General features: G+C 35.8%; 4 protein-coding genes across 7 annotated transcripts in view; all 4 read right to left on the bottom strand.

Annotated features, from left to right (window-relative positions):
- LOC123762255 (carbohydrate sulfotransferase 11) overlaps positions 1-1480 on the bottom strand; it is a 48547-nt gene extending 47067 nt beyond the window's left edge. The window contains exon 1 of one of the 4 annotated variants that reach the window (XM_069324720.1): positions 1425-1480. The gene's annotated coding sequence lies outside the window, so the exon portion shown is untranslated. Of the gene's footprint in view, positions 1-1371 lie in introns of all 4 variants that reach the window. The other 3 variants (XM_045748652.2, XM_045748654.2, XM_045748653.2) reach the window with 3 other exon arrangements.
- A 1124-nt stretch (positions 1481-2604) lies between these two features.
- Positions 2605-13762, bottom strand: LOC123762254 (uncharacterized). Its single transcript, XM_045748651.2, has 2 exons — positions 13694-13762; positions 2605-4585 (listed from the first exon to the last, which is right to left on the bottom strand). Exon 2 carries the CDS (start codon positions 4542-4544, stop codon positions 3393-3395), a length of 1152 nt encoding a protein of 383 aa, XP_045604607.1. The 5' UTR covers positions 4545-4585; positions 13694-13762; the 3' UTR covers positions 2605-3392.
- On the bottom strand, positions 5489-12382 carry LOC138349480 (uncharacterized). The gene is made up of 2 exons (XM_069324693.1): positions 11998-12382; positions 5489-8854 (listed from the first exon to the last, which is right to left on the bottom strand). The coding sequence occupies exon 2, from the start codon at positions 8798-8800 to the stop codon at positions 7640-7642; it is 1161 nt and encodes a 386-aa protein (XP_069180794.1). The 5' UTR covers positions 8801-8854; positions 11998-12382; the 3' UTR covers positions 5489-7639.
- On the bottom strand, positions 8798-13687 carry LOC123762253 (uncharacterized). The gene is made up of 2 exons (XM_045748649.2): positions 13550-13687; positions 8798-10750 (listed from the first exon to the last, which is right to left on the bottom strand). The coding sequence occupies exon 2, from the start codon at positions 10707-10709 to the stop codon at positions 9543-9545; it is 1167 nt and encodes a 388-aa protein (XP_045604605.2). The 5' UTR covers positions 10710-10750; positions 13550-13687; the 3' UTR covers positions 8798-9542.
- Positions 13763-14430: the final 668 nt, after the last annotated feature.

Here is a 14430-nt window from a genome sequence, read left to right as displayed (position 1 = left end):
AGTTCAACCACGGCAAAGTAGACTATCTCAAACCCATCACCACCCATAATCAGTTACCAAAACCGTAACAAGTTCCATCTTTACACAACACGTGTGTTTGCGTGCCAAAATATGTTGAACAGACAATCTATTGTGCTCTTTTATATCTACAAAGCCATTTACTCCAATACTTGCCCTGAATTTAAACTTCCTAAGGGATGTATGAACATCCCAAATTTATTTGTTGATATTCCCAGAATCTGACGCATTCTATGTAGATAAATTAACCTAAACTATATAACTTTAATTGAAAAAATAATCAGAAATAACAAAGGAGCATCAAACTTCTTGATAAAATTTCGACTTTAAGTCGAAATAATAAGTTATTAAATACGACAGTACTTAAGGAAATTCCTGTTTCATTTATATATGTATAAATAAATATATAGCAACTATGTATTTTTTAAATTTAATTAAAACAATTATTTTGTTACCTCGCATTTAATAAAATTATGCTCTTATGCAGCCAGTTATCACCCCGTCATCAACAAATAGTAGCTATTGCTACTGCGGACGGCAATTTAAAATATGGATTTGCATTGAAAAAAGCCCTGTTTTGTATTTTTTAATTTTTGTTTTGTTTTGAGGGCTCAAGACAACCAACCAAATCTGACTCTTCTTAGGTTTTATTACACAAGTAATAAATTAGGCCTAAGATTGTATGTTAGGCCTAGGATTCCTTATTTTGGCCTCGGACAGGTAGTGTTTAATTTTGCTATAACCTTTAGAATTCCAACAGTACAAAACCAACTACATTTTGGTACAACAATCCATATTCTGTACATTCCATCTATTGTAGCTTTAAACATTTTTTGAAGATGTGTACTACTAGAGGGAATCACGCGGTATATCTACCACATATGCAATATGTGCAAATAATATCGTTATCTAGCGTTAGAAAACTCAAGCTCAAGGGGTAGGCTTTAAGTACATCACTCGCAAAGGCCTCTATATTGGACAGGGCCAACGGCAATTGTCGAGGACTGTAAAAAGGACAAACTTCGTCATAATTGTTGGTAGGCCTAATATGCCATTAAAACAAGCAACTGCACAAACTTAGATTGCATGCAAACCTGAAAATCTGTGAATTATTTGGTTTGGATTTAAGCTCAAGACCTATAAATGTCTATGAGGTTATTTAGGCTACCACGACAACTTTCTCATTAACTAGCAACTAATATATTAGTCTTGTTCGTTTAGAAGTAATTAAACTTTAAATATAAAAGCAGAGTACACCTCTCGGTGTATATATATATATATATTTTTTTTTTTCAATAGTTTCTCACTCGTAGCGGTTTCATAATGGAGTCATTAAATGTTACATAACCAAACCTTTTGCTAGCAACGTTAGAGTAATCACAACGACAACCACCTCTACAGCCCACCCGAACTGCACGAGCGTCTACCGCAGACTAACCGCCCAGACGTCTCTCGACCTTATTAATTAACCGGCAACTGTGGGACAAGTTGCCGGTGAAATGTGAATAAAAAACTAATATTGATTTATTATACGAGGTATTTAATCTAATTTTTTGCTATTCCATCAGTCATACACTTATTTTTATTATTTGAAGTTATAACAAAATGAAAACCATATATTTCTGTCCTTGCATTCATTGTTGCCGCCGGAGGCCCCTTTGCATGGTATTTACTGCCGTGTCTGCAGAATCGAGCTATTAGCTCTTTGACCCCGCCTTTCTAACCAGTTTATTTTTCCTCTATTATTACTACTACATATATATTTTTTATCTACACTGTGTAATCTTTCCTATAGAATAGGGTAGCAGCACATTGCTGTGTATACTTAAGCTTGTTAATAAAAAAAATGTCGCCAGAGATTAAATACATGGACATTTTCCATTAACAATGTTAAAATCTGACTAACTCTATAGCAGTGGGCCAGATATGCACGAATAGCGTTAATTGAATTGAAATTGAAATAAGTTTATTGAGGTAAAATACACACAAAGGGATGAGGTAGCTCAAGCTATTCTCACCCCGTTCAGTACATCGTGTTAATACATACATACACACACATCACAAACAATAAACATACTACCGACCATTCTGAGAGATAAACATATGCATTCCTCCTTAACACAAGTAGTATGGTATCAAACGTACACACAAATACTTTTATGACCTAGGTAGCGTTAATTGAATGTTGAATTCAAGTTACTCGTGCATATTTTGCCAAGTAGGAAGAAAGACGAGGTTACTGTAGTGGCAATGAAATGATACAAACTCCTTTCATGTATGAAATCATATATCTGAGCAAAAAAAGGATCTTGATACTACGGAGAAGACAAATAAGACAATCCTCTCAAAATAAAATAAAATATTTTCATTATTATTACTATTATTATACATTGCTTCTAAAACATATTAAAGACAAAAGTACAAGTGTCAGTATTGTACTGTCGTCTATTGTTAATAAAAAATACAGTAAATTGCACTCAATAATTACATGAGTATATAAATGAAACACAGCGTGTATACTTTAAACTATGTAACACTTCAAAATTGCTTCTTAATTATAATTATAGGATGGTGAAATACCAAACAAATTGTTTACAACTTTATTGAGACCAAAATTGGAAAATATATTGGCCTATAACAAATGTTCCAAAGATGCGTAAATATTTCATTCAAAATGATCTGCTACCAGAAATTTTAGCCAAATATCCCCAGTTTGCTAACTGTAGGTAGTAACTAAGTGATTATAACCTATCCACCACTGCCCACTGGATGGGGGGGGGAAGGGTGCAGGACAAACATATAAATTATGACACTAGCTCTCCACATATGTCAGTTGTTTAATTTAGAAACTACTTTTGGTCGATCTCGAACCCATTGATAATGCAGACGAGGAGTCACAATAACGTGACTGAAAACTGTTGACCATCACAATTGATAATGTGACGACGTATATTGAATTTTGTATCTAGCTCATCAAGATTGTAACTTGCTTAGCTAAATGAATTGTGGGATTCAAGTCCCTGAGCCCATTATGTGCCTCTGTAACCCTTTCCACAAGGGTTACAGAGGCACACTCACAAGATGGGTATGGGGTGCATAATAAATGAACTAAACTAAATTAAGGTACGGTGCCCATATCTCAAGAATATTCTTGAGATATGGGCACCATTCTGGACAAACACGTGTTAGACTTAAAAATTAAAATTAATTAGCAAACAACATGAATAACAAAAGTGAAAGAAATATGGCCATTGCCTTTAATATCACATTTTATATATTCTTTATCTGAATAACATAAGTTTCTAACACATTAAAATGCTTTATATAAAAACGCCGTAAGTTGTTTTGAATTTGTATAATCTGCCTGTTAAAAATCAATGTTCAAACTCTTCCAAGAACTTTTTAAAAACGCCCTTTTTTTCCAAGAAGCGTAAAGCTCCATCAACCCTGTAGTCAGAGATGCTGTCCCCATTCAGGAAATCCATAATGCTGACTGCCAGGAACATAAAGCCATACATCCACATCTCTTCCACATTGGCTGAAAGCTCCTCCAAACTCACCTCAACACTTGCTCCTCCTGCTGTGACAACTTTGTAAAAAGTGCACCAGTAGTTCTCCAGGACTTCTCCCAGATTCTCCTTCAAAATTTTGGGATCACTACTCATAAAAAGCATGGACATGATGTCGCTAACAGGAGTGCCAATGTGACAAAACTGCCAATCAATTATGCTCACTGTACTTTCATCATCAGAGAAAAGAAGTTGGCCAGCCCACAAGTCCCCATGAACAATAGTATACAATAAGGGATATCTCTGAGGAGTTGAGTGGATATGTTTAACCAAGGGAATAAGGGAGGAAAAGGTGTCAGCTAATGAAGATTCTTTAAACATTCTTGCAAGAACTTTCAGATTAGAAATGAATAACTCGTCACAGAAGTTGGTCTTAAATTCAGTTGCTAAGTATGACAGGGCATTATCTTTGCCATTTTGCTGCAAGTAGAGAACTCCAGCAGCATGAAGGACTGCAACAGCTTGAAGGGCTGTCTTGGTCTGGGCCAGAGTGCTGCCATCTTTCACAATTACACTTTTATATTTGTCTACACTAAGATCACGCAAAACAATAGTTACAGCATCCTCCTTGTAACCAGTATAATAGACTTCAGGTATAGGAAGAACTAGTCCACATTTCTGTAACATTTCTTGAAAACTTGGACTGATGGCAAACTGGTAAAACTCAACTTCACGCCTTGCTAAGCCTCCATTTGCTAAATATCTCATCAGGTCTGCATCCTGTGGCAGAAACTTGAACACCAACTGTGTTTCACACTCGTTGCTGCCTTTAGCTGTGTACTTTACATTTACAAATGCAATTTCACTTAAGAAACCCTCTCGTTTTTCTGGCAAAGTTGATGACCAGGAGTGAACATAAATACTGCAACCAAATTTTTTTGAGAGCATTAGCTTTAGCCATTGTTGGTCTATCTCCTTATAACTCTGTAGGGGCTGTAATTCCAAATTTGTTGCCATCTTCTCTTGATGATGATCCACAGAGTTGCATTCAAAACACTCTGAAAGAGGAAACAGACTGCAACATTCTCATATCAATCTATAGTCTTGTAATATTCAGTGTTTTGAGAGTACATGTATAGTATTGTATATACAAACTTTAAGCATGCATTTGTTATTGCAACAATTTTATTCTATCTTTTCATAAATGAATGTGCTGAATACCTCTGTCCAGATACTGTATCACAGCTCTGTATTTTATTGTCTCTTCATGTCTTTTGTAAATATTGTCTTATAGTTTTCCATTGTTGGGTACAGGAAGCCTTTAATACTTATTTGGGTCATCTTAGGCTAAATACTGATCTTTCCCAAGATGCCTCCAACAACAGTTGATTAACTTCCAGGTACCTATTTACTGCTAGGTGAACAGAGGCATCTCTGTATACATATACATATGGACTTACTGTATTTGTACACTGCAGTAACATCCAAAATTTGAAGTGCTGGTGTCTGTGAGGGTGGGGGGGCAGGGAGGGGGGGCAAGTTTTGACTGGTCCCTAGTAGGGGTAGGATTTGACCCACTTGCATGGAGCAATCTCAGTGAGACAGCTTCAGGGAGCCAATGGGGCTCACAAAAAAAATTATAGTACTGTCAGCATTCGCTAACCCCACACCCTTGTTATAACACTAAATTGGTTTGTTTACAATCATTCGTTCATATAGTAATTGTTGTATGTTACAGGTATTTTGTTTTAAATGTAAATATTTACGAAGGATTGCACTGAAATTTGTTATTACCATGATGAAATTGAAACTAACCTTGCTTGTATAGCAGTAAGGTACCGCAGTAAATCTTTGAAATTTTATAGCAGTTTTGTTTGTAGTTCTTAATTGTTGTATGCATTTTTTACATGCAAAACTGGGCCAAATTGATCACGCTATTGTTAGATTAAAAAAAATAAGACTAAAAAAATCCATTTTTTATTTTATTTTGCTGCTGCATAATAGCATTATAAACAATATTCAATATACATTTAAAACACCATATATCACCACAAACATATGCGAAGGTACACAAGGCAATATCCATACAAGTCCTGCAAGGTATTAGGAAGTGTGAACTGCCAAAAAAAAGGCTTGAAAAGCTTCACCCGCACATACGATGCAAGATTTGTACAGTTGGCTACGTTCTTAACTCACCATCAAGGACATAAATGGTTGGATGCTATCCTTTCACCTAATGCGCTGTTCACCTAGCAGTAAATAGGTACCCAAGAGTTAAACAACTGTTGTGAGTTGCTTAAAGCAGAATGTCAGTAGTTCAACCTAGCAGGACCTTGATGCAAGAACAGGCTTTCTGTTTTCGACAACAGAAATTATATACACCAACAATTTATAGTAAAGTAAAATTTATGACTCAATATGACACACTGCATAATTACAAACCAACTGTTAATATGGACTGTGCTCTAAATATTTAAGATTTAAAAATGCAGTTGTCTTTCAATTGCTTCTAGTCAAACACAAAACAAAGCTAGAAAAGGTTTAGAGGTATGCCACCAGGCTAGTCCCCAAGCTGAGAGGTATGAGCTACGATATGATACGATACAATACGATATGAGCTACGATACCTATGAGGAATGATTGCTGGAACTAAACCTCACGACACTGGAAGACAGAAGAGTTAGGAGAGACATAATCACTACCTATAAAATTCTCAATGAAATTGACAGGGCAGATAAAGATAAGCTGTTTAGCACGGGTGGGATGCAAACAAGGGGACACAAGTGGAAACTTAGTACTGTACAGTACCTAAATGAGCCAGAGAGACGTTAGAAATAATTTTTTCAGGAATGTATAGGGCAGTGAAGTGGTGGAGGCAGACTCTATACACAGTTTCAAATGAGCCCAGTAGATTCAGGAATCTGTACACCAGTTGATTGACAGTCTAGAGGCGGGACGAAAGCTCACCCCCCCCCTCCCCCGCAAGCACAACTAGGCGAGTACTGCTTGGTTTTGAGTTTGATTCACAGGCAGAGGAAATTTTTGGGCAGGTTTAAAATGTACATTATCAAGTCATGTTTGAAAGACTACACCACATTTCAAGGAATATAAACCTAAACAATAAAAATGATGTGGATAGTGCATAATAGTGCAGTACAATGATGCCTAACTCTGACAGACAAATAGGGACTACTTTTTTAATTTTACCAAGGATGGTAGTCCACCAAGAGTGTCATCATTTGTCACAATTTACTGCAAAATTCTTAGTTTCTTTATATAGTTCACTTTATGGTTTCCCATAGCCAGGGACAGGAACTTCATTAGACTTATTCAGTTGCCTAACTCCAGGGTATCTATTTACTGTTAAATAAACATAAGCGTCAAATGAAATAAAACGTGCCCAACCATCTGTTCAGCATGGGGAGCAAACCTGGAAAACTCTGTTGTAAGCTGAGGATGCAACCCCACATCACTAGACTGCTGTACCCAGGACCATATCACCATTGTATCATCAATAATATAATACAATACAGTATTATACACAAAAATATTGTAATATATGGCAAGTTTCAAGCATTGTTCTATACAGTACTTTAATTAACCTCCTACCCAGTGAGACTTTATATTGCAGGCAGTGCAGTAAAATGTAACAACAACAGTAAAGGAAAACTTCTTTTATCTGGCAAAATAAAGGCAGAGACCTTGTTAGATATAGTTATTGTAGTTTAGTGCGAAATTGCTTAAACTGATTGTAATGGACCAGAACCCATGGTGTGCCTTGAAGAATTAGTTAACAGACAAACTCTTTGCAAATTGAAATACAGTATGGTGTCCAATTGCTGAAAACAAATCTAAATGCATGAAGATGTGCTAATAGGGTCAGAGAAATAGTCCTGATATCATCCTACACTATATTTGTATGGTGATTTAATGCTTTTTCATGCATTCTGTCTGAAGTAACTGATGGTAATATCATTATAAGCTCTGGTGCATAGCAATTCAATATTAAAATATTGTACAGGTACCACATTTCCATTCAGAATTATTGTAAATACTTGACTTTTGCAATATGCTATAGGATATAACCTGGTCATGAGAAATTAAATAACAGATCATAATTTATGGCAGCTTAACTCATCTATGAGTTTTGTAAACATTCCTCTATTTTCCAAAAACTTAATTGCTGCTCTCAATCGTTCATCAGTTAAGTTCCCAGCAGGAATGAAATCATGAATGCTTGCTACAAGGATAATAAAACCAGACACCCAAAGATCTTCTACATTAGTCATTAGTTGGTCAAAGGTAATATTAATTTCTGTTCCATTAGCCTTGATAACTTTGGTGAATGTGGACCAGTAGTCATTCATCACCTCTTCTAAATGATTTTCTAAAACATTTATATCACTGCTCATAAAAAACATAGCCATGATATCACATACTGGGTTACCAATGTAAAAAAATTGCCAATCTATAATTATGGCTTTAGTCTCATCATCAGAAAACAGAAGCTGTCCTGCCCAATAATCCCCGTGTAGAAATGTGTTGAAAAGTGGATATTTAAGTGGATAATTATGAAGTGATGTAGTAAAGGGTATTAGCATTTTTATGGTATCAGCAGTTGGAGTACCTTCATACATTTTTGCAAGAGTTTGTAAGTTTGGAATGAATAACTGGTCAAGAATATCTGAACTCACTGGCTGAGCAATTGTGCCTAGGTTTCCTGCACCTTTGTATTGTGCCAAATACAAGTACCCAATGGCATGTATAACAGCAATAGCCCTTAAAGCTGTTTTAGTTTGAGCTACTGTGCTGCCCTCTTTTACAATCAAAGTTTTGTAATTTTCAGTGTTCAGATCTTGCATCACAATAGTTATACAGTCCTCAGTATAACCAGCAAAGTAGCATTCAGGAACTGGCAAGACTATTCCACTTTTGTGGCAAATTTCCCGACATACTGGATTCCTGGTAATCTTATAAAACTCTGCCTCACGTTCTGCAAGACCTCCATCCAATACAAATTGCTTTTTTACATCATCTTGAGGAAGAAATTTAAAAACTAGTTGGCTTTCAGTTTCTTTTATATCTTGGCTTGTATACCTAACTTTCACAAAGGCAATATCACTTAAAAACCCTTCACGATCACTAGGGGTAACACAATGCCATGAAAGAACAGTCACAAGAGAGCCAAGTTTTTTTAAGAAAAGTTTTTCCAGCCACTGTTGTTGCAATTCCTTCTCGCTATGGAGAGGTTCCAACACTGAATTGTTCTCCATTTTCCTATGGGTGTTATCTGAATCTCTATGATGTCGAATAATGGCTCAAACAGTCTGTAATAAATAATAAAACTATCAATCGTTAACCAAACTTTAACACACTTTTAAATAATTTAACTTAAATAAAATAAAACCAAGGAGAATTATAGGATAATAGTTGCCTATACTAGACCATTAGTACAGACACCACCCGTGTCTATAAAGCTGTAGCACCCACAGTGTTGACTTGAAACAAAACAGGTCCTTTTCAAAAATTTTGTTCAAAGTGGAATTAAAAAATATAAATGAAGTCTATGTCACTGGAAAAACCTATGGTATGACTTGATAGCCGAGAAGTTTATTTATAAAATAACACCATTATCTAATCTTTAGATGTAATACCTACAGGGATGATAATCAAATACTGTACCATAGTGTGGTTAGAATTATGTTGCTTGCAGGTACAATATCAGGCCATTGTGGTATTGATTCTGGCCAAAGAGCTATATAGTACAGTATCACTTGGTAAAGGAGTATCATGAGTAGTATGTTCACAATATAAATATGACTATGGGCTTTAACACAGTAAAGGCCAACATTGACTACTGATAACTGCCTCTCATAGATCTGAACATTATAGCTTACTGAATTCTGTTTGCTATGAAGATTTATTATTAAATATAGTAGTTTATTATAACTAAAAAATAATATTACACTAGTTTCAGTATACAATATTTGGTATTTGTGATTCATGAAATAAATGCTATTGGCATGACTTGAGAAATTTGTCAAACACATTCTTCTTCTTCAAGAAGAAAATAATACTCTGCAACCTCCCTTCACTCATCTTCGAGGTATCCATCAAGTCATGAAGTGCTGCTGACAAGAACATAAAGCCAAATATCCACATGCTTTCTACATTCTTAACTAGATCTTGAAAGGAAATATTGACTGATATTTCAGTTTTCTTCAAAGCCTGCTCAAAATTTTCCCAGTAAAACTCTAGAACTTCATTCAAGTGTTCATTATACACAGAAGGATTGGCACTCAAAAGAAGAAAACATATAATGTCACACACTGGGTTACCAATTGAGACAAACTGCCAGTCGATAATATAGGCCAATTTATTGTCATTAGAAAACATAATGTTGCCAGCCCAGAGATCTCCATGTATAATGGTATTAACAAAGTGATACCTTTGGGACACAGTGATCAACTCTGCTGATAAAGGAAGAAGTGATTTTAAGATATCTGCTGTAGGTGTTCTATCAAAAATTTGTATTTGCTTTTCAATGCCTTCTTTAACACATGGTTCTATAAAATTATAGCTCCAAGGAATATTAAGAGAGTGCTCACCATGCTTCCCAATGGTAGCAATACCCAAGGCATGAATTACAGAGATGGACTGGAAGATACATTTTACCTGATTTACAGAATTTCCTTCAGCAGGTGCCAATACTTTGTAGCCATAAATATTTAAATCAGGCAAAACAATTGTTAGCACATTTCCTTTTATATCTGCCCAATATACATCTGGAACTGGGTTAATTAAGCCACATTTCTGGAAGAATACTCTAAAATCCTTAGAGTGAGTATATTTATAAAACTCCACTTCTCTCTTACCCAGGTTGCCACTATTCATGAACTCCACTACCTTCCTATCTTGCGGCATAAACTTAACTACAAGGGCTCTTTCTTCAAGAATTTTTCTTGAGGTTAAGTAGGAAACCCTAACAAAACAGATTTCACTAGAAAAGCCCTCTCTTCTCTCTGGTGATTTAACAGTCCATGACTGAATGCTAACACCTGTGTCCAACTTGTGGCTTAACACTTTCTCCAGCCACATCTGGTTAATATTCCTTTGGGATGGAAGTGGTGCTAGTGAAAACGTTTCTTCCAGTCTGATCCGTTTGACTGACTGTGTAGACATGACTAATGTACTTGATGTCAGGATGTGGAACTTCCAATTTCCTGTCATGAAGAACCAATATCATAGTACAGTATATATTACAGTAGAAACAACTGAGAAAACCTGTGTGTCTGCTACCAGTCTGTTAAATTATCTCACTAGTATTACAGTACTTTCATGGATGGAGGATGATGTGGATAAAATGTGTATCAAAAGATACACATTTTAGTAATCAAGTCTTGAATTTCCAATGTGTATTTGTGCTTAACATAAAAATGAACACAAAAATTGGTACATGATAAGTAGATAATATTATACCTTCAATGTAAAGCCTTTGGATCAGCATTATATTGCTATTGTGTTATTAGATATTCGTATATACAATATAGGTAAATGTTAATAATAAAGGATTTATCATATACAATAATTTGTCTATTATAAGTAGATGTTAATAGTAAAGCATTCATCACAATGTATCTAATATGGGTATATGTTAATAATGCAACCACACAATGTATCCAAGATGCAGTTAATAATAAGGTATTCATAACATTGCATTTAATATGAGTAGATGATGATAAACCATTTATCACAATAAGCAACTCTACTGTATTAAGAGTAATATAGCTGCTCCAAATTCTCATAAGTTCTATTACCTGTACAAGCAATTAAAAGTTTCCATTAATCCCACATGACATCCACAAACCTATTTACCTACCACTAATGATATATGTAACATATCCCTAAGAATTTTACACATACAGAAATCTCACATATCACTGGTAGCAGTTACTCAAATTACCCCGCAAGAATTCTATGAACTGGTAAACAAGCTTTTAGTCAGCCAAGTTAGAAACAAAACTGGGTTCAACACAGTCAGGTGTTGGACCTGCAGCATCTTCAGTCTAACTCCACCAGTGGTTCAGTGACAAACATTCTGATATACCTTGGACTATCTACAACACTAATTATAGACCTGTATCATTGACATGCATGGTAGTCAAAACACTAGGCAGTTGGAACAAGTTAAGTAAGAAGGTTGTGGAGGCCAAAACTGTCAGTAGTTTCAAAGTGTTATATGACAGCGCTAGGAAGATGGGACACCACGAGTGTAGCTCTCATCCTGTAACTACACTTTGGTAATTACTAGAAAAATTATAAAACCAAATGGGTAAAACACCTGAAGATAAAGGACACTAACAGACAAACAGTATGGCTTTCAAACAGGAAAATTAAGTGTAACAAATCTACTTAATTTTTATTAGTTTTAATTTTTATTAAGAGCCACAGAGATTTTACAGGAGCATACCTGGAGAGCGGTTTTGGAGTTCTACTCCCCGAGCCCGACCTGGGGCCAGGCTTGACCAGGCCAGGCTTGAGGAGAGACGGTTAGGCTAACTGCATTTATCTGGTCTTGAAATAGGCTTACAAAAGAGTATCACAGAAGTGGTTGTTCTGGAAACTGGAACTTACTGGAAGACGTAACAGGGAGACTTCTGACATGGAAGAAAAATTTTCTAACAAAAATAAGGGCAGTAATCAGAAGCAATGTATCAGACTAGAGAAGTGTTACCACATGGTTCAGTTCTAGCACCAGTAATGTACAATCAACCAGAAGGAATGCACAATTATACTGATGATACCAAGCTTCTAGGGAAGATAAACTTATGATGACTGTCATGCCCTTAAAGAAGATCTGAGCAAAATAAGTGTATGGAGCAACACTTGGCAAATGTATGTGAATAAATGCCACATTGTGGAATTTGGAATTAAAGAAAATAAACCCCACACAACCTACAAATTTTGTGAAAAAGATTTTAAAGAATTTAGAATTGCTTTTAAATACACAAATGGTGAAATATTTAAAAAAATTATGCACAACCATACACAACCCATTGTTGATGTGACAACTTATATTGAATTTTGTAACTAGCTCATCAAGATTGTAACTTGCTTAGCTAAATGAACTGTGGGGTTCAGTCCCTGAGCCCATTATATGCCTCTGCAACCCTTTCCACTACCGCCCAAATTGGGTATGGGGTGCATAATAAATGAACTAAACTAACTAACCTTTGGGAGACCCAAGTTGGAATATGCAGTGGTTGTATAGTGCCCATATCTTAAGAAGGACATCATTAAACTAGAAGAAATGCAAAGACATACAACTAAATGGCTTCTGGAACAGAAAAATGGGAGCTACTGTACAAGGCAAATATACCAAAGCTAGTAGAAGAAAAAAAAAAAGAGGCGATATGATCACTACATACAAAACAGTAACAGGAATTGACAAAATTTACAAAAATAAATAAATTGCAACTTCAGCAACACGAGGGCATAGGTTTAAATTAAGGAAACAAAGCTGGCAAAAAAAACCTTAGAACCTATGACAAGGAGTACAGGGAAAACGAGATACCATGAGAAACAGGATGGGATAGCTCCCATCCTGTAACTACACTTTAATATAATTACAGAATGGAGACGTTAGTTTAGTTCATTTATTATGCACCCCATACCCATTTTGTGGGCGGTAGTGGAAAGGGTTACAGAGACACATAATGGGCTCTGGGACTGAACCTCACAGTTCATTTAGCTAAGCAAGTCACACGTATGGGAAAGTTTCCTTTCACCTAATTGCTTTGACCACCTAGCATTAAACAGGACTCTGAGTTTAGCAACCACTGTGAGTTACATCCTAGGAAACGCCGGTTATTGGCTTAGAACCTCAATAAGTCTATTATCATGCTTTTTTCTGTCTTTGACAATGAGAAACCATTATCACATTCTACTTTTTTCAGTGACATTGTTTCAATTAGGCTATACAGTACGTAACTCTATGATTCAAGCGAGATTATATCACTTACATGTGTGTGAGAGGAGGCAGTTGGGCAGTACTGACGGGTTGTACAAGGTGTTATCAGGGACGATAACCACCTTCAACCACGATAACCACTCACTAGTGGTACGTGAGGTAAGTACTCGCCTCTCACCATAATGTAAGTACTTACCTGCGATAACATTGCTGCTGCTGTTGTTGTTGTTGGAGGTTGTGATAGGGGCAGCTGCAGCACAGAGCGGTCGGGGTTGACCCAAATTGACCTGAAGTTTGAAAAATACGATGCATATTGTAAATATTACTCTTGACTGTTATTTCTTCAGCGTAATTGCATATATTTGAAGTTTTCAATTACGCCTTTTTTATATCCGAAATAATGACCATGAGAGAAAACGGAGGTAGTTTAGTTCATTTATTATGCACCCCATACCCATCTTGTGGGTGGTAGTGGAAAGGGTTACAAAGAAAACTGACATTTATGATATATTGCCCATATTTACACGCAGTTTCAAAACTACGATGGCTATTTCAACTCTGATGCTCGAGTGCTATTTTTGAGCGTAATTGGAAGTGATTACACATCTTTTGAAGTGTTAAATTGAGTTATTTGAATATAAAATCTGAGTCATGGTAGGTTAGGGGGGGTGAGGTGAGGTTATTAATATAGTAAGATAAGATAAGATGTTTATTCGGGTAAAGGTACATACATTGAAAATGGGTTACAAACATAATGTTGGATTTCTAGATAGAGCTAGCTAGTTCATACAATGCCTGACACCACTAATACACACACAGTTTCGGACAAGGTGTAGGAAAAACAGACTAAATCTCAATACTAATTGAGATCACAAGCATAAATTGAATTGAAAAAAGAAAAAAAAAGAAAAAGAGAATGATAATAATTACATG

This window comes from Procambarus clarkii, chromosome 2, assembly GCF_040958095.1.
Source record: "Procambarus clarkii isolate CNS0578487 chromosome 2, FALCON_Pclarkii_2.0, whole genome shotgun sequence".
NCBI lineage: Eukaryota > Metazoa > Arthropoda > Malacostraca > Decapoda > Cambaridae > Procambarus > Procambarus clarkii.
Note: the sequence above shows the minus strand (reverse complement) of the source record. Positions and strands in the feature narration are given on the sequence as shown.